General features: G+C 39.1%; 1 protein-coding gene across 1 annotated transcript in view; it reads right to left on the reverse strand.

Moving 5' to 3' along the window:
• The window catches only part of LOC113438457 (guanine nucleotide-binding protein subunit alpha-14-like), a 35,311-nt gene extending 12,453 nt beyond the window's left edge, over positions 1 to 22,858 (reverse strand). The window contains exons 1-2 of the mRNA XM_026703829.2: positions 22,376 to 22,858; positions 10,653 to 10,837 (exon numbers count right to left, since the gene is read on the reverse strand). Coding sequence (XP_026559614.2) covers positions 10,653 to 10,837; positions 22,376 to 22,502 — 312 coding nt within the window. The 5' untranslated portion in view covers positions 22,503 to 22,858. The remainder of the gene's footprint in view (positions 1 to 10,652; positions 10,838 to 22,375) is intronic.
• Between the last annotated feature and the right edge of the window lie 584 nt (positions 22,859 to 23,442).

Consider the following 23,442-nt stretch of genomic DNA (forward strand, 5'->3'; position numbering starts at 1 on the left):
CAAAATGCTGCTCTCTGCCTGACCTAATTATTTCTTCTAACCCAACTACTTCTAGATAAATTAGGAATATCTTGCCTCTCCTGAGTCACAGTTCCATGTATGCAGTTTCATCTATACCAGCCATTCATCAAATGGCTTGAATTAAGTTAGAAAAGAAGTACAAAATATTTGATTTTAGTCTCCTTTTTATTATGTTGCTATAAATGTTAGCACATTGCATTGTTTCCAAAATGAAGTCAAATTTGATGGCTGTTTTGGATAAGACAAAGAACTCTATGGATAAACATATAAGGAATTATTATTGTGCTGTTACAAGTATGTTGGCTGGAGATATGAATATATGTGTACTTTTGCATGCAGGCAATGTTGTTTTCATGCCAGAATGATTTGCAGCAAATTGTAAAGTAAGTACAGTTCAATGAGGGGAATAGATCAGAAAAATAATATTCAGGGATTGGAAGATAATTGGAAAATGAGGTTGGATGCAATTGATAAAATCCTCAAAAAATGCAAGCCCCATGAGGTTTAAAGAACAGAAGGGAAATGTATGGGGTGGAAATTAGAAAGGGAATAACGTGCATGTGTGTCTATCCAGTATGTATGTACGGTATACATTTTCCCATAAACTAATCTGAGAAAATAAACATCTGTAACCCTTCCAATTTTTGATGGAATAATTCCAAAGTCAGTGCTTTAGAGCTACACTGGAGGCTTTTGCTTGTTCAAATATCTGTAATTTTTTTTCCACAGGAAATAATTCCAAGGAAATAAAGCCAAATTAGTGAGCGCCGGTAGGAAAGACTAGGCTATAATGACTGCCAAGTTTTCTGCATCCTGCGGAAATATATCACAAGGTTTTTGATGTAGGAGAAAAGTGGAGGATGGAATGGAATGTATGCCATTTGGAACTCCTGTACGAAGCACCAAAGATAAATTCAAGGAAACCGAATGAATTGTAAAGTAATATGATGTCTGTCACTCATCAGTGGGAAAACTTGTACTGTCTTTAAATCAAAGTGATTCCTGCTCTCACTGAATCCTCTTTTCTTCTTCCTCCTCCATCACTTCCTCCCTGCACTGCTATCTGTCAGCTGTTATAACAGATTATAATTTATTAGTTGTTCCGGTAAGAGATAGGAGATGGAGCTACATAGATAAAATAAGAATGGAACATGTCCAGAGTTGTATCTTTCACCTTAAATAGATAACAATCTTTCCTCTTTGATCCTACTTCATCATACAGGTTTATGAAACCAATTCATGTCCTCTCAGGAGAAAAAAATATTCAGTAGCTGTAACATATCAGGAAATGAAACCCTTTCCAGCTAATCCCAAGATCCCAAGACTGCACATAAAATTTAAGTAAGAGTTTTAAAAAGTCTATTGCACATTACTGTAAATCTCAGAGTTTTTATTTAGCAGGAGAGAAACAAGGTACTCAGATAGCGTGTCCCATTCTGGATCCCAGGCCCCATACTGTACATTTTATTAAGATTTTATAGATTAAATGTACTAAAATTCTGTGACCTACTCCTGTGCGTCATTTACCCATCATAATTTATAAGGCATCATTAGCTGACTTACATAGCACAAATTCTGTGATGCCTATTCATTGATTTTTACAGATGTTTAAATAACCTGCTCCCAGTCACCCCAGAATTTAGCATACTTGTCTTGCCTAATCAACAAAGCAATTTATGTTAATTTCCAGTTGAATATTTAACCCTAAATAGCACAATCAAGATCACCTGCTTAATCTAACTTGCCTCCATGGCTTTAACCAAGGCCAGAAGAAATAATGCAGCATAGAATATTAACGGCAGAGCAAATGAATTTAGAAATAGCTGTTCTTGGAGAGCAATTCAAATGAGAAAAAGTGGTATATGGAGAAATTAACATTCCTTTCTTCTCTAGAGTGATGGTTTAAAATTGGGACATTTCTTTTAGCTTTAAAAAAACAATCTCAGGGAATCCCTTAAAAATGCTTATTATTCTAATTTTATTAAGTGGTTTCTTATTATTTTAATTGAAATAATACACACCACCTAAACATGGGATTAATAATACTGGCCTAATATTATAAAGAGGATGCCAAAGTGCCTGAGTTTAAATAAATAATTAGAACGAAAAAACCCCCATCTGATGTGTGCCATGAATTTATGTTATTAAAACTTCTGTACTTGAACCCGGCATCTATAATATTTGAGGACAACAGTATTGATCCATATTTCACAACAAAGAAGATAAGCTTTAATGGACAGAAAATCCACATCTAATTTATGTTTAAATCAATACTTTCCAAGAGTTTATATAAGTTCAAGTCTTAATTGGATATATCTTCCTTCCTTTTTCTTTGTACACATTAGCTACTGTCTTCTGATGGACATCTCCCTCTTGAGCAACTCAAACTGCAAACATACACACAAGTCAATTTCAATGTGATTTATAACTGCTTTTGGTGAGCAAATAAAACAGAAACTGAAAGAAAAAGAAAACCAAAATAGATAAAAACAAATAGCATACACAGCAATCCATCTTAAATCTTCCTGTGGAAGTTTGGGTGCTAAATAACAAAACTTTACAACAACATTGTAGGTTGTATAAATAAACTTTATCAGCAACTAGAAAATCGAGCTATAAACTGTCTAATTGCCTGGGATTGCTGCTAGATGGGGAAAAATAAGATTTTGGTGCAACGTTCTATAACTCCTACAGTATAAAGGTGTGTGTTATTGATCACCACAAAAGCACAAGCAATGAGCCAGGAGGAGACGCCAGTATCTATCCCATAAAAGTGCTGAGGGAAGGGCATTGCAATGGGATCTGATAAAAGCCCAACAATAGCTGAAGCAGGCCAGAGGGCAAATTGTAAGGAGGCATGCCTCTTGGATTAGGAGTTTTTAGTACCGTACAAAAAATTGGCAGTTGGTTTAAATTAAACTACAATTCAATTTGGAATAATTGTTGTGCGATCAGATTTCTAATCTGAGCTTGACCAAGGTTACATAAAAGGGTCTAGAAAAGGCTAAAAAGGTAAAGGTAAAGGACCCCCCGCGCATACATGCTAGTCGTTTCTGGCTCTAGGGAGCGATGCTCATCTCTGTTACAAAGCTAAAGAGCCAGCGCTGTCCAAAGACATCTCTGTGGTCATGTGGCCGGCATGACTAAATGTCGAAGGCGCATGGAACACTGTTACCTTCCCACCAAAGTGGTCCCTATTTTTCTACTTGCATTTTTACATGCTTTCAAACTGCTAGGTTGGCAGAAGCTGGGACAAGTAACGGGAGCTCACTCCGTTACGCGGCGCTAGGGTTTTGAACCACTGAACTACCCCCCTTTCTGATCAACAAACTCAGCATCATAGCCACTGAGCCACCGCATCATAAAAGGAGTTTCTGCTTAAGAAACTTCTTTGAAGTGGATTAGAAATTATTGCTGGGAATTCAGTAGGAAATACAGTAGCCAAACAATGCCTGGTGTAAACATTTTTTAATATTAGCTTTCGCTATGTTTGACTTCACTATGTTTCACAATCAAGAATCTATGATATGCAGAAACTCAGTCCAAAGTAGAAGTTTTCAAACAGGGTCTTTAAAATACCAAACAAATGTAAATATTGATTTTATCCTTAATTTCATTCAAAAGAATAAATATGCAAAGGCTTTTACAAATCCTGAAATCTCTTGAGTAATCCAACTTTGCATTCCAACAAATAAGAACATTAATACAATTAAGGCTTTGTTGTTGTTTTTTAAGCCACTTGGGAGAACACCACTTAAAATCCTCGTTTTTGCAAACAAAGCCTGATTCCTTTGGCATCAGGACACAATTTCATGTCCCAAACTGTGGTAGGTTTCCAAATTTGCTTCTATTGGTTCTATGAGCGGTTCTATGTACATGCGTGCAGGACTCAGACCAACCTCTATGTGTGCTTCGCGCACGTGGGTATTCAGCAGGTTCTGATCAGTTCTGGAGAACAAGTAGCGGAAATTTTGAGTTCAAAGAACTGACAAATACCACCTCTGACTGGAGATTTTATAGTATCCTTCACCTACCACACCTACCAAGCCACACCCACATAACTGGCAGTAAAAAAAATTGAATCCCACCATTGGCGTGGTTGCCTAACGCGTGATTTGTGCACACGTAGGGCTCAAGCACCAACCTCTGTGTGAGCTGAGAAGTGAGCTGAGCTGTTTTTAAACTCAGCTGAGGTGTGGCAATCTGCTCTGCCATACAAATCAGCTGAGCTAAAAAACAAGGGAATATAGTAAGAGGTAAGGGGATGGGTGGGTGGAGTCAGGCAGAGGGGGCATTTGCCAGTTCTGCAAACTAGTCAAAATTTCCACTACCGGTACACCAGAACCAGTCCAAACTGGCTGAATACCACCTCTGGTCCCAAGGATATTGAGGGACAGAGCAGCCTGCCCTTCTTCCCTAATGCAAGGTCTAGTGCTCTAAGATTTTTGAAAGATAAGTGTGCAATTGGTGACAGGGAGTGGGTGGGAGGAGGGTCTGGGCCCCGGTGGGGTGGAAAACCAGTCCAAGGCCTGCAGGGACCCAGTGGGGCAGAACACATACCCAAGACATGAAGAGACCTGGCAGGGCAGGATGGGGGAAATAGGAGGAATAGGTGGGTGTCCCTGCTGTTGGTGGTAAGGGTAAATGACCATGGGGTGTTCCAGTGGCTGTAACTTCAAAACTGGGTGGTGGGTTGCTTTTGAGGGGGGGGTCATCATAATCTTGGTTGCTAAATGACTGATTGTAAGTCAAAAATTACCTGTATGGCACTGATAAGGTATTTTTGGAAAGCAAACTAATAATAGCAAGGAAATTGAAGTTCTCCTTCAATACCATGTCATTTCTTACCATATTTTCCTCTCTAGACTAGACTATTCTAGATTCTTCTTTAAATTCAATGATAGCAACCTAGAAAAAAAAAGTTATGAGGATCACCGGAGGATTTGGCCACAGGCAGGGATTCTATCATGTCAGGGTTGCAGAACTGGAAGAAGCACTATAGACCAGGGGTCTCCAACCTTGGCAACTTTAAGCCTGGGAGTTGAAGTCTGCCAGGCTTAAAGTTGCCAAGATTGGAGACCCCCGCTATAGACCACCGAGCAAGTCTCCCTCTGCAGTTCAGGAATATAAATTAAATGGCTATCCTGCTTCTCCTTAAAGCCCAAAATCTCCACAGAAAATTATTTCTACTGTGCATTAATGCTTACCATTATAATTTATTTCTAAGATTGAAGCAGAGTTTGCCTGCTGCTAACAGAAACGTATTATTCCACATCCTGCATTTTGAGGCAACTTTTTTTTCTGTGTGACAAACACTCCCCCCGCCCCAAATACTGTACATGAAAGATAGTATCTTGGTCCTCTTTTTTTCAAAACTAAATATATTTAGTTTCCTCAGTAACTGTTTATAGGATTTATCAGTTTCCATTCCTTTGATTATCCCTTGGCTTTGTAACTCTTATACATTGCCCAAAAAAATTTAAAAATGTATTTACAATGCAGATTATAGTGAAAACTATATTTCTACTGGTGTGGAAGTATAATCACATTTGTTCTTTTTAAAGCTATAACCCATTGTTAATTCATTTTGCATTGGATATTAACACGTGGGCTACAGCACAGAAAGAGTAGTGAATTCAAACAAATAATAGAGAACTGATTTACTGCTACTCATGCCTTTCACAGGAATCTTCTCAACTAAGGTCACCACTTTGTAGGAGTTAGATAAGAGTCAATGGACGAGTTGGACTTAGCTCAGTTGTAGCTACAGAGATTCTAGGTTGATCCCTCTTTTAAATCCACCCTCAGGTTCTCTCACCCTTCCTCTACAGTAGACGTCTCCAAACTTGGCAACCTTAAGACTTGTGGACTTCAACTCCCAGAATTCTCCAAGTCCACAAGTCTTAAAGTTGCCAAGTTTGGGGACCCCTGCTCTACAGCTATGTGTGATCAAACACATCTTGATAATATTCCCTCTCAGTTGCCTTTTTCTAGTCTGAAAAGTGCCAGATATTCTTTCTCATAAGGTGGATATTTGATTGCTCTCTTCTGCACCTTTTCTAGCTCTATTTCAAATGCAGCAGCCAGAATTGTACAAAGTATTCCAGATGATATAACACAGGGCATTATCCTGTTGGCATTTTATTTTTAATCTCTTTTCTAATTATCCCAAGCACAAAATTTGCCTTTTTGACAGCCTGTGAAAAACAGTTTCCCTCCAACTGTGTTATTACACATGATTACACTAACTATCTATAGGAACAGACAGGTAAGACCTGAAAAAATTAAAACGTCAAAAAATAAAAATAAAAATTTATTTATCTCCTTTATTTATAAAGGAGATAAATAAATAAATAAAATAAAATCAATTTAATGTTCTCACTAGCAATCTATGCCTAATTAATTTTGCCTAACAACACTTTACATTACGAAGTCATAGGTCTCTTTGTTTTAGTCTGGTATATATTTACATTATACTATCTTGCAGAATGAGCCATAAAAGGATGGGAAGGGATGATCAAAGAGGCTAGATTCTTTAGCTAGATTCTGGAGAGAAACATGGAAGTAGCCCTCGACTTACAACAGTTCATTTAGTGACCGTTCAAAGTTAAAATGGCACTGAAAAGTGTGGTTTATGACCATTTTTCATACTTATGACCTTTGTAGCATCCCCACTGTCACGTAATTTACATTCGGATGCTTGACAACTGGTTCATATTTATGACAGTTGCTCTCAACCAGTCCTTGAGTATTGAAGATTTGTCTTTAAATGAACCCAAACTCCAGCTCCTCTTTAGGACAATGATGGTTTATTCAATACAGCATCAAACAACAAATACTCTAATCAGGCAAGAATGGCTAAAACCCAGGCAAGGCTAGAGTTGGGTTTGCTCCCTTTCCTTTTATCACCATTATCACGAGACACACCTCACCACACCCAGGCCTATACGCTGTTGTAATTCTGGCTACGCCTAACCCATTATCCCTAAATGCTATTAACCCTATACCATGTGTACATCCCTACCCTATTCCGACCCTCACTAACTGATCCCCACCTGGTGCCATCTTCACCATGTTTTAACCTAAGTCTTAATTACCACCTATATGTGCCCCAACCCCCTCTAACAATATGCACCACACCAATACATGAAAAGAGCCAGTTCCAACAGCCCCGCAGTTGTTGCAGAATCCATCCTCAGCTCTGCTGAGTCATTCCAAAGCCATTGGCCAGCACACAAGCAGAAATACAGATCTGGCAGCAACAGAGATATGGTGACATGGCCAGCTGACTTGCTGTGAAAAATATTCGGAGCTGACGGGCTCTGGGTAAACTCGGAGCCCGACAGTTGCAGTGTCCAGGGGTCATATGATCCCCTTTTGTGACCCTCTGACAAGCAAAGTCAGTGTGGAAGCCAGATTCACTTAACAACCGTGTTACTAATTGAACAACTGCAGCGATTCACTTAACCAAGCTGGCAGGAAAAATCGTAAAATGGGGCAAAACTCACTTAACAAATTTTTCATTTAGCAACATAAATTCTGGCCTCAAATGTGCCCAGGGTCATAGGGTCAAGGCCTACCTGTATATCGTCGTACAGATAGCCCTTAGGTTACAACCTCTAGTTCAGCAACTGTTCAAATGATGCTGAATGAAGGAGACTTAACAACCAGTCCTTCAAATTGTGGCTATTGCAGCACCCCTGTAGTCCCATGATTGTCATTTGTGATCTTTCCTGCCAACTTGCCATGAGTAAAGTCAGTGGGGAAGCTGGCTGGAGGTTGCAAGTCACTCTAATTAGTTACCCCCAATCCTGCTGTTTTATCTCTTGAGGCGTGCCAGGCTGTAGTACACAAATACACGTACATCTATGTCCATTCGCACCATGCCATAGTCTCTGCCTGCACTCATGCCTGTTCTGACCCAGCTCCCCAAACATGACAACTCCTCTGTATTTAAACCAATTATTCCTTATTAGGAGCGCCAGCAACCTCAGCAAAAAGTCTCTCTCTCTCTCTCTCTCTCTCTCTCTCTCTCTCTCTCTCTCTCTCTCTCTAGTCTGTCCAGCAGGGAGATGCATAGTTGTCTGCAATATCTATTCATCTTTGCCCCCTGCCTTTTATCCCCAGAGCTAGGGTGAGACTTTGCTAGCAGCGGTGGCTCTTCTATCCCAAGGATCGGCCCACAGATTTCCACTGCTCTCCTCTCCTCTTCCTTCTCCGTGTGTCAGTCACTGCATACAGCTGTTCCTCCTCTTCCTCAGGATCCACCTCTGTCTCTCTCTCTCTCTCTCTCTCTGACAGCTCCATTCCCTCTTCCCCTTTAGAGCTATCAGGTTGTCCTGATGCTGACCCTGACTCCCACACCTCCTCCTCATAAAGTTGGAGGGGCTGGTGGCCAACAGGCCACAACAATGTCACATGGCAGCACCCATCACCTATGTTCACATGCACTCCACAGCATTCACCTGCCCATTGGCCTGTTTGTAAGCCACCAAACCTGAGACTTCTCGTGATCAGAACTGGCAACTTCCTGCTGGATTCCCCATTGACTTTGCTTGTTGGAAGCCAGCAGGAAGTAGAAAGTTGCAGTCACCTGAGGTCTTTGCTTAACCTGCCATCCTTGCTTAATAATGGCAACTGTCGGGAGTGCTATTGCTAAGCACTGCAGTCATGTGACATCATGCTTAATGAATGCATCACTTAGCAACAAAAAGTCTAGTCCCAATTACCACCATTAAGGAAGGTCCACCTGCAGTTTGGTTTTGGTTTTTCGCCTTCTGCTGAAATCTCATCTTTTATGTTGGAAACAGCAGGTGGATATCGTGAAATTCTTTGCTTAATTTTCCTTCCCAAAATCAATGCAGAAGAGATAATCTTGCGGCATACAAATTGTGATAATGCAAAAGATGTTTTCTGTGATAGGCCTAGACAAAATATTACCAGCACACCTAAAGCAAAGATGAATAGTGCCAAGACTATGGCTTTCCCAGTTATAACAGATAAGCTGGACTGTCAGAAATGCCAAGGAAATTAAAAAAAAAATGCCTGTGAATAGTGCAAAAAAATGTCAAAAATGCCTTGGACTTGGACTGAAAAAAGACAAACATTTACTACTAGATAAAATCAAAGCAGACAGTTCAGTGAAAATGCTAATGATGAATTAAATATTTGGGACACATAACAAGAAGGCAAAAATCAATGGAGGAACCCTTTGATGAAAAATCAAAGTGGTAAAAGAAACCAGCAGAACACCGGATAACTGGATACAATCACTACAAAATAAATATAAGATTTGAATACCTAAAGAAGAAATTACTGATAATCCTGGAGAAATGATATCCAACTAATTGGATATGTGAATATCAAATTGGTGTATCAAATTGATGACAAGTGTTAATGGCTATATAGACCTTCTTCAGAACCATCTGCACTCAACCTGGCACTTCAAGTCTCCCAATGGTGCATCCATCGCTCCTGTCATCAAATAAATTCACCTTGCTATTGTCAAGGTATCTGAATCTCTTTTCCAATAAATTTTCCGATTGCTACCTGACCAAGTGATTGCCAAGTAATTTAATAACATAGTCCAAGGGAGTATTGATCAACATCTGGAAAAATCTACCTGACAATGAAAGATCCAACAAAAAGGCAGCATCCACTAACTACAGAACATTTACCTGCTTATTAACAACTTTCAAGTTGCTAACTGGTGTGATAGCTGATGCAGTCCTACAACACCTAATTGAAAACAAGCTTTGTGCTCCCCCTGAGCACAAAAGAAACTACTCAAACAGCAGAGGGACAAAAGATCAATAGAAGAAAACTGAAGGATTAAAGATACCTTATGGAAATAAAATGGCTACAAATACTGGATATCCCTCGGGCTGACAACAACATACTGAAGTCAAGAAAAATGAACAGCTAAAATGAACCAGCAGAATGAAGGAGATCTTAAAGTCCAAACACAGTGGCAGAAATAATATCAAGGCAATTAAAACCCTGGCGATTCCAGTCATTAGATATACAGCTGGAGTAGTGGATTAAGCTCAAACAAAATTAAAAGGTCTGGCTAGAAAGACTAGAAACACAATGACTATAAATCATACCCTTCATTTAATGACAATATCAGACTCTACTTACCAAGGAAAATGGGTGGGCATGAAATGTTGTAAGTACACCAAAGAGTTGAAAAATAAAAAAGGAGATTAGAAGAATATCTGAAGGACAGTGATGGAGATGCAATGAAGCTACTACACTATGAAGGCTTACTGAGCATTGGATAGGCCAAAAGCCTTATATGGCCAGAATATAGAAAGCTGCTGGACAAAACAAATAATAACAAAACTTGGCAATAGCTAAGAGCAGGAAAGTTGAAGAAAAAGACGAGAGACTCCTTTGTATATGTACATGTAACATATTCCTAAACTCATCACACTGTGAAATAATACATGTTTTATCATAAGGTTGAAATTCTTGATTAGAATCCATAGAATCACTGCATATTTCCAGCTACATTAAATAATCATGCCCTACCCAAATTGACTGAATGGGTTTATGCCAGTGCATTTTTACTTAACCTGACTTATACAATAAACAGCAGAAGTGATTTTAATTTATGTGCAATACTATACCTTGCTTTGTTCAGATGAGTATGGTATTTGTAAAGCATCCATAGCGCTCACCATAGCTTGCATAGCGGAATATATGTTTTGATAAACCAGTTTTGTGTAGCTTTTCCGCTCTTCTTCTGTAAAGCCTGATCCATGAATTATCTTCATCTGCTTGATAAATGTACTTTTCCCACTCTCTCCTGTACCTGTAAGAAAGGAAAGAAAGGAGAACTTTTAAAGGGAAGGGAGATTTTATTCCTTCATGCTAATATCAACTGATGCACTCACAGGCATATCCAAAAAGTAGCAAGTATAATTTGGTACTAAGTAAGGAGATGCCTGAGGCACAGACAGTCACAAAATTTCAGTTTTTATATAAACGATAATATACATAATGCTTTTAAGTCACTATAAACCAAGTCAGAATAATGAAGTCACTATAAATGAAAGCAGGGATTGAAAACATTACGTTAATTCACAAGAATCTGAAAGAATAAGTCTGTTATTGAAAATCTTTCTAATACACCTACATATCTATAGTTTGGGGGAGAAATTCTTCAAAAATTGTAACAGAAAATCCCCTCTTCAGGTAAATTTACTACTGATATATTTAATATCTCTTAAAGTGTTAGTAAAGAATCTACTTAGATATTGTACATTATATCTTTAAAACGTTATTAGCTATAAGAATGGTGGTTTGACTGCTTTAGGAAACAGCAAGAGACCCTAATTTTTGTTTAAAACCCCCCATGCCACCACTAGAGGTCTCTCAATACCATAAATGAAAATATTGAGGGATTGTAAAACTCAAATGCTTTAGATGATCTGAAAATGCCTGTGTCTCCTGTATGGTTTGCAAACTACTGAGGCGATTTTAAAATTGAGTAATGAAGCTAATTATTTCTATCAAGTAGTATCTCTGTGTGTACTGGTTGTTTTTACTGATACATGTTTCATTCTTATTTATCTTTAAATTATTCTTATTTAACTTTCACTTCTTATCTTTCACTTCACCAATACAACACTATGGCTTCTCTTCATTTTCTCTTTTTAACCTCCCCTTAATAGCTTCTGAACATTAAAAAAAAACGTAGTAATTTGGCCTGCAGACAGTTTCTGTCTTTGACTTCACTAAACAATATGTTTCACTGGTAGAATGCACTGGTTGGGTTGATATAAGAAGCTCAATTCTTTAACTTGTGAAAATCTAACCAATTTGTTAAGTTGTGTTAACAAGATGGTCACTAGGTTTAGGCACTACTGTAGCGCTTTAAACGATCACTAGACAATTCTTACCTAGTTGGGTCATCATTCTAGAGATATTTCCTTACCTAAACAGAAAAACAGAAAAGACTACTACTGGGCAAAAAAGCAGTGGGAGTGAGCCAGAGCAACTTCTGACTTCCTGCTGGCTCCCCCATTGAGTTTTCTTCTGGGAAGTTGGCAGAGAGCATCAAAAATCTTCCCTCTCTTCCTCCCTATCATTTCCTTCCTTCCTTTAAAAATAAATAAATGAATAAAAGTTTTAAAAATTAAAACAGCAATGAACACAGATTTAGAAAGGCACAGATTTTCTTGAAGGAAAATACAGCAGAGTATTTTGGTAGGCCATTGCTGTTAAGCCCAACACCCAAGTAAATGTAGGTCTGATACTGAAGAGGAAGCAGTGCTGGTGCACTCTTGGCTGCCAAGTTAAAGCCATGCTAAAGCCCGAATGTGTTTCTCTGTGTCCCTTCTAACACACTTCTGAGATCAGTCAAGCAAGCCATCTATATAAAAACTAAAGCGATAAAGCCAGTTATGTTTTTTGACAGCCAGTTAGACAAAGCTGGCTAACAACTGGCTGACAAACTGTACTCAATGAATAGTCCTTAATGGTACTACATCTACATGGAGGGAAGGCAAGCAGTGGAGTACTACAAGGTTCTATCTTAGGCCCAGTACTCTTCAATATCTTTATAAATGACTTAGGCTTCTTGGATAAGAAGTGAAATGTCTTCAAAGGAAAAGAAAAACAAGAAAGTCCAGTTGCCTTCTGAAAAAGCACCTTTGGGACATATCAGCAGATATGGCGGCTACTTTCTTGCTTTCCATACAGCAAACTATAATCCCCTTTTGTCCTGAATGGCTGCTTTGATTGTCCTCAGCTGAAGAATTGGGATGGTTTGAAGCCTGCCTCCCCTTTGGCTGCCGTTTTTCTCATCTCCAGTGGCATTCTCTTTCGTTTCCATTTATTTTTTACATTGTTTATTTACCAGTAATTACCAGTAATCTTCTTAAATAATCAAATTGAATTAAACCTTCTCAATTAATTTCTTCTTTAATTGTAACTCTCTGCATCCCTTAATACCTGGTGTTGCTGCCTTGGTCCCTGGAACTTCTGGAAAAGTGCATGGACTTTTACAGTCTGTACTCTGCCTATATATGCAGGCATTACATTTCAGTGAGCCAAATAATACTGGAGAACTAGAAAATTACACGTCAGAGGAGGAAGACTGCTGCCAGCATAACCATCTCAGTTATTCCTTCCCCTCCACTCTAACTGCTGTAGTTAAGATGTGAAAAGTATTTTTTGTGCTTATAACATCTCTGCGGTCTGAAATTGATAGGGTTTTGATAACTATGGGAGTCTGGCTTCTTCACATTTTTATGGGAGTTGGGTCATGTCTAGACCAAACCTTCATAATCTGATATTCCCGCTGCCACTTTCAGATGTTTCACAATAAATAAATCATGCTATAGATAGTGATGGGAATTATATTCAGTGCATCCGTAGTAAATACTTTACTACAGTATTTATTTGTTAAATGGTCTTTTGACTCGAGGTTGAATATAAGTTTTTTATCTTCTGGAGACCACTCTATAAAAAATCAGCCTTTGATCACAGCTGGACTTAATTTTTCCATAGGTAGATGCTTGCATGCCTTGAGGCTATGTCTAAAATTGCTCTGCTCATTAGAAAATCCTGTGTGGAGATAGGCCATGATAGATAGCTTCATTGTATCATCAGATGATGAATCCATAGGAATTAAACAAAGGGCCTGAGGTAATGAATCTTGCTCTTGATTTAGAAGAATGTGGAATAACTTTAGAATCTATATAGATCAGCCACTGGTTACAAAAACACCAGCAGGTTATAAATTATTCTTATTATAATGGAGAAAGTAAAGCCTCTTTGTCGGCTCTTGTGTTTCATTGGAAAATGGAAAAGGAGAACAACTGGGGATAATAATACATTGAAAAGCGGCAGCAAGAACTGATTGCTGTAAATGAATTTCTTTCAGGAAAGCCACAACAATCTCCAGATATTGAAATTGTGGGTTTAACTCTTAGACATCTAAAGCAAACACTGCCTCATTGAATGATCAATGGTTGCAGATTTGTGCCTATATTGGGATGGCGGTATTATTTAAGCATACAAGATTCAATGAGATTTCAATGTATTTCCTATTACGACAAATATCTTAAAATCAGTTTTATGAAAGACACTTCAGATGGATTATAAGACCCAAATGAGAATATAACTTTTTATAGAAAGAAAGTAGCCACCATATCTACTGATAGGTCCCAAAGGTGCTTTTTCAGAAGGCAACTGGACTTTCTTGTTGTTGTTTTTCCTTTAAAGAAGTTTCACTTCTCATGCAAGAAGCTTCTTCAGCTCTGCAGGATAGTGGGGAATCCTGTCTTCAAGGAATATAAATCCTTCCATTCCCCACTATCCTGCCAGAGTTGAAGAAGCTTCTTGGATGAGAAGCAAAATGTCTTCAAAGAAAAACAAGAAGAAGAAAGTCCAGCTGCCTCCTGAAAAAGCACCTTTGGGACAACTATGACCTGGATGAGTAAGAATCTCTACAGACTCCTATCTACTGACGTGTCCCATGATATGGGATGTTTGTTCCCTCTCTTAGTATTTTACCAAACAAATTAAAAATAGCAAGAATATTCACATCGTTAGAACATGACTTACAACACTTCATTTAGTGACCATTCAACATTACAGTGGCACTGAAAAAAGTGACATGGCCATTTTCCACACTTAATGACTGTTGAAGCATGCCAGAGGTCACACGATCAAAATTCAGCTGGTTGGCAAATGATTCATATTTATGACGGTTCCAGTGTCCAGGGCTCCTATGATCCTTTTTGCCGACCTTTGGACAATCAAAGTCAGTGGGGAAGCCAGATTCACTTAACAACCGGGTTGCTAGCTTAACAATTGTAGTGATTTACTTAACAACTGTGGCAAGAAAGATCGTTAAAATGGGGCAAAACTGACTTAACTGTCTTGCTTAGCAACAGACATTTTGGCCGTAAGTCAAGGACTACCTGGATTTAGAGAACTTGTGCCATTACCCTGCCTTCCTGTGTCATGCGCACGACATTTTTCATTCAAAAAATGGGGCATTACCACCTCCTGCAACCCGTCTTCTCTCTTCATTTTTTCTCCCTGACCCTTTTTTCTTTGTAAATTTTTCTTGACCTTTAAACATTGATTTTAATCTGGACCTGATATAGCTTGAAATTTTTGCTCTCTGAGCTTGACATTTAGTTTTATTATCAGCCTAGGTAATATCATCAATGGGACTTCGGTTAAAATGTCTTGTTCTATTCCTCAGCTCTATTGCTGGTCTAAGACCGTAATAAAGTTCTATTCTATTCTATTCTATTCTATTCTATTCTATTCTATTCTATTCTATTCTATTCTATTCTATTCCTATTCTATTCTATTCCTATTCTATTCTATTCCTCAGCTAAAACAAGGCAAAACATTGTTTCACAAAAACAACAGAGTGTTACAAAATGTTGGGGAGATTTTAGATGTCACTCAAGTCACTTAGAAGCCCACCAAACCACCAAATGGAACTTAATGGAAGAAAAACAAAAAAACAGAAGCTTAATAAGCCTAGACCCAGGAATTTTCTTTTGTGCTTGAACTGAGCTAAATCCACATACTTTCCACATAAGGTTTCACATTGGTCTTTTCAGCAATATAATTTATGGTTGCAGGCAGGCAAGGGAGAAAACAATTTGCTACTGTTATATTAAATAATTGAGTGCATTTTTTTGCCTATCTGCTCCAAATACTCCAGAGATCTACCAGAGGACCCTAAAACTGGCTGATGTTACATTTTTTCCCTTGTCATAGTAGGTGCAAGCTTAACTGATCATTAATGGAGCTAATTCTACTCTGTATGCAAATTTTCTATTGGAATGCAGCAGTGAACTAACCTAAATAGATGGCCAGAATTGTAGGGTTGGCCACCACGCAGCCTCAGACCTCTGATTACTGAAATGTCAAAAGGTTATCAGGGCATTCCTATGTTTTGCTGGGTCCTGCAAACTACAGTACTTGGCATTTGGATAATACAGACTTGCTCAAATTTTCAGACACCCCTCCCCTAACTTCACAAAATAGATATGTTTTTCAAGAGTCTGAATGTTGAAGTGATGACTCTTGTAGGTAATACAAGAAACAAATAAAAGGAAAGCTAATACTATTATTTTCTTTCTAATATTATATTAATTGTTATTGTCTTCTTGTTCTATGCATTATTCCTGTCATATCTCAGGGTCCGCAGAAGCGTTGTTTGGGGTTTGATGCATAGTGATGCTACCTGGAAATTACAGCCAACTTGTAGCAGAGTCTGATGCCTAACCTCCTCCTTTCTCATTCAGGCTTGAGACCAGCAATGGTGGAGTTATATATATATTCACTATTAATGTCTATTTTATTAATTCTGCACTGTAGTATATTTTTCTACTGTAAAAGTTCCAGAGATAGAGCGAGCTCACAAAGGCAGACATAATAACTAACAATAAATACCATATTATACATATAAAATATCTGGAGTCAGAAATCATTCCTTCCTTCCTACCGTAAACATCCTCTTCTCCACAGAAAATAAACTCATGGAAATACCTTCCATCCCCCACTACTATTTTTGCACATCAAATGTATCTGTCAAAAAATGGAAACTATTTTAAGTGAGGATAATTTATCTAAAGTTTATCTAAAAATTGTATTGAGAGATATTTTCGCCCCCTAGTGAAATTGAAAAGCCTGCTGGTTTTACTGTTACCAAGGAGACATGCCGTCGTTCTCCCTTTCCTTTGAATGTTTTTTATAACTCAGAAAAAGCAATGATTATGTTTGGTTTTTGCAGACAGGAAATCCACTTCAACACTTAACACAACCACAATGTTCTCTCATTCATGTGATACTGAAGTTTTGAAGGAATTAGTTACGTATTTGTACAAAAATTAATAACTGAAAATATTGAAGAATTCCTTATTGCGAAGGGTTTGTGAAGTATCTCGGGAAGAATATCTAGTCTGTTACTTGAGAACCATGGCATATCTGAAAATTAAGTAGAAGATGCAATCACAAGTATATTAATACTTCAGTAATTGCAAACTCTCCTTGACCCAATTACTACAGTACTATCGTTCCCAAGTTTCTTACTTTACATGACACCCTGTCACTCCATCAAATCAGGAAGTAAAAACATCCTTGTTTGCCTAATCTCATAGTTAGGACATTTTTTAAAAAAAAGATCGGATAAAAATACAACAATAACTATTCTGCATAAGTAAACACAAAATTGACTCAGGGCCCTATGACTAATGACAATAACTGGTCCTCTAGCTTTTATGCTTATATGTTTACTTGCTTCACCATTCTTTTCCTTTTTCTCTCCATTCTCTGGAAAACTGAAAAAAAAAATGGGTAAAACCTTGCTACTCTTATTACCTGGTATATGGGTGTGTGTGAGTGTGTTTTACTGAAATGAACAAGTTTGACTCTGAAATGTTTCCATTTCACTGGAAATGAAGGGAGACGATAAAGAAAATTATTCAGAAAATGCCAAGTCATGGAAATGAGCTGCATACAAACATTGCAAATGTCTGACTATATCAAGCAAACAGAAATCACTTTCATTCAAAAAATGTGTGCAAATCAATATTTATAAATGTATATCAATATATATCAATGTATGTTCCAATAACTATAACCAGAAATTGTAGACATATAATCAATTTTACTAAGGAAACGAATAAAATGCACTGTAAATTTACTTCGTTGCAGTTTTAACATTTTATTTCTTTTATTTATATAACGTATGAACTATCTTGCTCAAGAGGCTTGTAATCAAATAAAATGCAAAATTAATGCAACAAATAATATAAAATAAACATTAACAAAAATGTAATGGCACAAATAATTTTTTAGTTACTTAATTATTAAGGCCTTCCAGAACTATTTCTTGGAAGACATAAGAGAGATGTGAGCCAGTTTGGGCTAGTGGTTAAGGTACTGGGCTAGAAAACTGGGAGACAGTGAATTCTAGTCTCACCTTAGGCATGAAAGCCAGCTGGGTGACTTTGGGCCAGTCCCTCTCTCCTAGCCCATGATGTCAGGCTTGCATCACAAGCCAATCAGTCAATTCCTGCGGAATGGGATGGACCAACACTTGGTTGAGCCAAAATTAGAAAAAGCAGATTTTGCACTTGCAGGAAAACACAAAGAAGAATAAGAGGGAGACTACTCTTGTGCTGGGATACACTGTTACAAATGAGGGGAGCAGTCATCAAAATGCCCTCTTCTTTGACCCTTCCTGTCCTATCTCTTGATAAGAGGAGACTTCAGCAAAGAACATCTTGTTCACCCAGGTCTATCATGCAGAATTTACCTGAGATAGAAAATTTCCCAGGCACTCAGTTTCTGAGCCTCACTTTAAGGAGGTTGTAATGATCAGTGTACTGCAAAAATAACTGTTTTGAGAAAGCTTGGGCAGGAATTTACTCTGAAAGAATTACTGCTTATAAAGCCATGTACATCACCATAAACTCCAATTGAGCCCAAGAGCAACCAAAGGAACTTAAGAGTCATATATTGCATAGCACTAACCTTATAGTGACATAAATTGGGATAAGGAAAAAAAAACCTACGGCTTATCTAATCTTGGGATTCCCCAGGCATAGGCTGCTCTAGAAGTGATGGGTGAGGTAGTTGTATAGATATGAGCTTAGATACTCAGACTCTGAGTTACATAGGACTTGGTCCCATCATTGTTATTTAAATCTGGCAGATTGTGGGAATGGAAGCGAAATTAATATTTAGGGTCTGTCATTCTGCTAAACAGTTCTCAGGAACCCATCTTAAAAAGTACTTTTGTCTTGGTTTGTGAACATCCAATGCAGTTTTTAGTTTCATTCAAAATCACTGCTGCAGGAGTAGCAAAATAGAATGAGCAAATAATTAACCACAAATGAGGTTCAGGCATAACTAATGTGGTTTTGAAAGCACGTTACAATACATTAGTGGCTTTAATGAGGTTTAGTTGCGTCAATATTTTGGTTACCAACTTTTTTACCTATGCTGATTCAAATCACTATCCTTGATTTTCAACTGTTTTAAGACTATGTTGCTAGTGCTAGTTATAGTATTGGTAAATAAAATGAATTTGCTTTAGTTGATGTTTAGAACAGAAATGCACGTTCCAGAAAATTCACTTAAAAAGTTGTTATTACTTCTATGAAGTCAAGGTTTCATACATGAGCTTTATCCCTTTTTTCAAGCACTCTAACCAGTACTTCAAAATCTTTTTAAAATGTACTAAATAGAATATCTCTATTTATCATATGAGCAAGAAAGAAATGGTTATCGCTATTTTACTATTATGTTTGCAAGAATAAACATAAAAATGCTTTGGAAAATAGTTCACCATTCTCCTCCTACAATTCTTCTTCCCTAGTTCCAAGCAGTCATTTGAAATTTGAATTAGATTATAGCGAAGCTTTTTATTCCATGTCATTCCTTGGCCTATCTGACTCAGCAACGTCAATAACCATTTTTTTTCTTCTCTATGCAGGTAGTCCTCGACTTACAAACCACAATTGAGCCCAAAATTTCCATTGCTAAGCAAGACAGTTGTTAAGTGACTTGTGCCCCATTTTACAACCCTTCCTTGCCAGTTATTAAGTGAATCATTACAGTAGTTAAATGAATCATGTGATCATTAAGAGAATCTGGCTTTTCCCATTGACTTTGCTTATTGGAAGCTGGCTGGGAAGGTCACAAAAGGTGATCACATGACCTTGAGTCATTGCAACTGTCATAAACACATGCCAGTTGCCAAGCACCCAAATTTTCATCATGCGACCATAGGAAGGCTGCAACAGTTGCAAGTGTGAAAACTGGACATAAATCACCTTTTTCCAGTTCTAACTTTGCACTAAACAAACAGTGGTAAGTCAATAACTATCTGTAATGACTCAAAATACATTTCTCTTTCACATGAGCTGTTTCCCATCCTTAACCATTTACGATATTTTGGACAAGTAGGATATCCATGTTGTAAAAGCAAAATGCTACTAATTCCCACCTATTTACTAATGTCCTTTTCCCTGGAATGCCTCTGGGCATTCTATGCACCTAAAAATGGTGAAAGTCTATGGAGATTCTCAGTCATCCAGGTCATGGTTGTCCCAAAGGTGCTTTTTTCAAGAGGTAACTGGACTCTCTAGTGTTTTCTTTGAAGACGTTTCGCTTCTCATCCAAGAAACATCTTCAGCTTCTTGGATTGGAACTTCTTCAGCTTCTTGGATGAGAAGCGAAACGTTTTCAAAAAAGGACCAGAGAGTCCAGTTGCATCTTGAAAAAAGCATCTTTGGGACAAAAATGGTGAAAGGAAACAATATTGGCTAGTTGGAAGAGAACAGGGGAATGTCTTTTCCTTCTCTTGCTATATTTTATCTGTTGAGTTTGCATGATGAATACAATAGTAAGGAAACAGACATATCAGACTTTTTTTGGCCCTTTGCTTTTTAGGATTTATGATTTGGATGGTCAAAATGGGTGGTCAGAAAAAAGAAGGCTTTGTTGCTAGAAGGACCATCCAAAAATGATGACTGGTGAAGACACAGGCTGTTCCTCTACCTCTCTACCTAATCACACCACGATCACTATAACAAAAGTGATATCCCCAAAACATTGCATTCACTTCATCCTTAGACTATCAGTGAAGTTGTCAATTACACCAGTGTTAAAGCTTATTTATTTCAAGACTATCCCAAAACAACTTCAAAGTGCATAAAATCTCTTAAGCATCGTCACCCCTTACCATGCGAGGAAAGTCAGATGCCTGTCAGGGACTGGAAACAGAGACAATAAAGGTGGGATGACAAACAGCCAACAAAAGCCAGGCTGGTACAGTTTCTCCTGAGTCAAGAATGGGTGGATACAGACTAGATCTCACACATCAGGAATGGTTCATAGGCTGATGTTTGGCTTGTGGAATCCCATACTCAAAGAAAAGGCGGGACTGTGTGTGTGGAGGGGGAGTGACTTGAAAGTGATAATTTTCATTGGGACCACAATAAGAACTTTATTTGCTCACAGCTTCTTCTATTAAAAATTTTTCCTTTTGAAAACAACATGCAGAGAACCAAGCTGTAAGCTTGTAAGCTTAGCAAAAGGTGCAGGCCGATGTTAACTATTGTGTGTTGTTGCCTTGGCTGCAGTGTGGGCTTCCTTCCTCTGGGCTAGTTTTAGCTTTCCCACATTAATCTAATGCAGAGGTCTCCAAACTTGGCAGCTCTGGGAGTTGAAGTCCACAAGTCTTCAAGTTGCCAAATTTGGGGACCCCTGATCTAATGGTTTAGTCAAATCCAATGGGGCTGCAGAATCAAGGCAGATGATCATTGTTAACTGCATGCTGGCCGAACCACCCCCAAAATAACTCTCTCCCAACTCTGGTCTATCATCATAACAACCTTGGGGAATGGATTTATCTCAGTAGTGGCTTGCCAAAGCACATGGGAGTTTCATGGCTGAACCAAAAAACTGAGTATCGGCTCATGCCACCTAGGAATAACTAGACGTGCTGGGGTTCTTGCACCACAATAGCGGTAACCCCCCACACACCCCCAGAGCCCTAATCTTAGTGATAACATGCAATAAAGTACCCAGCAGAAGAATAAATTGTGCAAACGTGGCAAAAAAAATCACACTGCGATTATGTAAACTCTGCCCACATTCCCTCAGTTCCGTGTAATGTAAACTGGACTTCAAAGTCTACTCAACAGACTGCAGCATTACTCACCTATTCTAGATAAGAAGCCAGTTTGACCCTCCCCAAACAATTTCTGAATAAACTTCCTGCATTCAGCTCTCTGTATCTCTCAGTAAAGTAAGGTTGGAAATAGTCTTGAGTAAGTTCCCTAGAAATATTGGCACCTTGGTGTCCAGTCCTGCTCCTTAAATTGAGAATATATGACCTAATTTACTAGTAAATTTATTTAAAATAAATCTTTTAAATTAGGAATAAGCACAATTTGTATATCTCAGCCTCAACTACTATGTTAAAATTATAGTCCAAAATAATACTAGCAACTTTTAAACAGAATGTCTATGGAGATTCTCAGTCATCCAGGCTATGGTTGTCCCAAAGGTGCTTTTTTCAAGAGGCAACTGGACTTTCTGGGGTTTTCTTTGAAGACGTTTCACTTCTCATCCAAGAAGCTTCTTCGGCTCTGGAGGTTCTTCAACAGAACCTCTTCCATTTGGGGAATCCTGCCCTAAATCCTGCGATCTTGGCACAGGTGAGCCCATGGTTCTGCTCCTGCCCCGGGCAGGTTCCTGATCTGTCCCAGATCGCTCCTGAAGCGGATTCCCAAGGGTGGCCTGACCGCACCCTGGGCTCACCCAAACCCAGGCAGGAGGACGGGCCGACCGGGCTCACCCAAAAGCAGCAGCTTCAGCTCGTCGGCGGAATGCAGCTTGTCTCGACGCAGCCGCCGCTCGATCTCCAGCCTCAAGAGCCGGCTCGTCTTCTGCTCTTCGGATAAGCAGCAGCATTGCCCGCCCATGCTCGGCAGCCCCTCGGGAGAAGCCGGCCTGAGGGGTGCCCCTTTCTCTGGGGAAACGTCGAAAATCCCTCGGATAACTCGGGCGCTTCTTTCCCGCCAGGCAGAAAAACAGACCGGGCCGCTCGAGGGCCCCGGCGGGCGGCCGTAACTCCGGCTTGAACGGTCAGCGGACTCGCCTTGTTCCCCAGGGAGAGTCAAAGCCTCCTCGGTCGGCGACCCAGGCTCCGCCCCTTCAACTCACGTTCACTTTTCGGGAAGGAGACTTCCCGCTTCTGCCCGAGGCGGCTCTGCTTAGTTTTGGCTGCGAGGGAACGTCTAAACTTGCAGCGTTTATTTTCTTTGCTTCCTTGTGGGATGAGGATCCGGCGCTGTTCGGGAACAGCAGATCCGTTTCCACCCCCGTCTTCGTCCCCGTCCCCTTCAGACGTTCGGGATGAAAACCCGACAACCTCACGGTTACCTCGGTTGTCTTCGGTCCAACAGGCTGGCGCACCCTCGCCATGGCCCTCCTTTAGTTCGGGGAATTGCTTCTTCCCAGATGTCGAAGCGCCGTCCGTTGAAGCGCCGTGACTGAATCGACGCCTCGTGTTACTGAACCAAAACAAACGAACAAAACAAAATGTTTGAAAGACTTACTCAGCGCAATGTCCTAAATCGTGGCTTAACAAGCCACAATGTCTGGCTTCGTGCAATGTGTTAAGGCCCAGAGGTCTCCAAACTCGGCAACTTTTAAGACTTGTGGACTTCAACTTCCAGAATTCTCCAGTTAACATAGCTGGCTGGAGAATTCTGGGAGTTGAAGTCCACAAGTCTTAAAGTTGCCAAGTTTGGGGACCCCTGTGTTAAGCCGAAGCCAAGCCATGTTATGGGTCAGAACCAGTTTAGTGTATGCTTTGCTGTTCAGTGGCATTGAGGCGGAGGAGGAGAAATCAAAATTCAA

The sequence above is a fragment of the Pseudonaja textilis genome, chromosome 2 (assembly GCF_049901715.1).
Source record: "Pseudonaja textilis isolate UNSWEBS1 chromosome 2, rPseTex1.2, whole genome shotgun sequence".
Taxonomy (NCBI): Eukaryota; Metazoa; Chordata; class Lepidosauria; order Squamata; family Elapidae; genus Pseudonaja; species Pseudonaja textilis.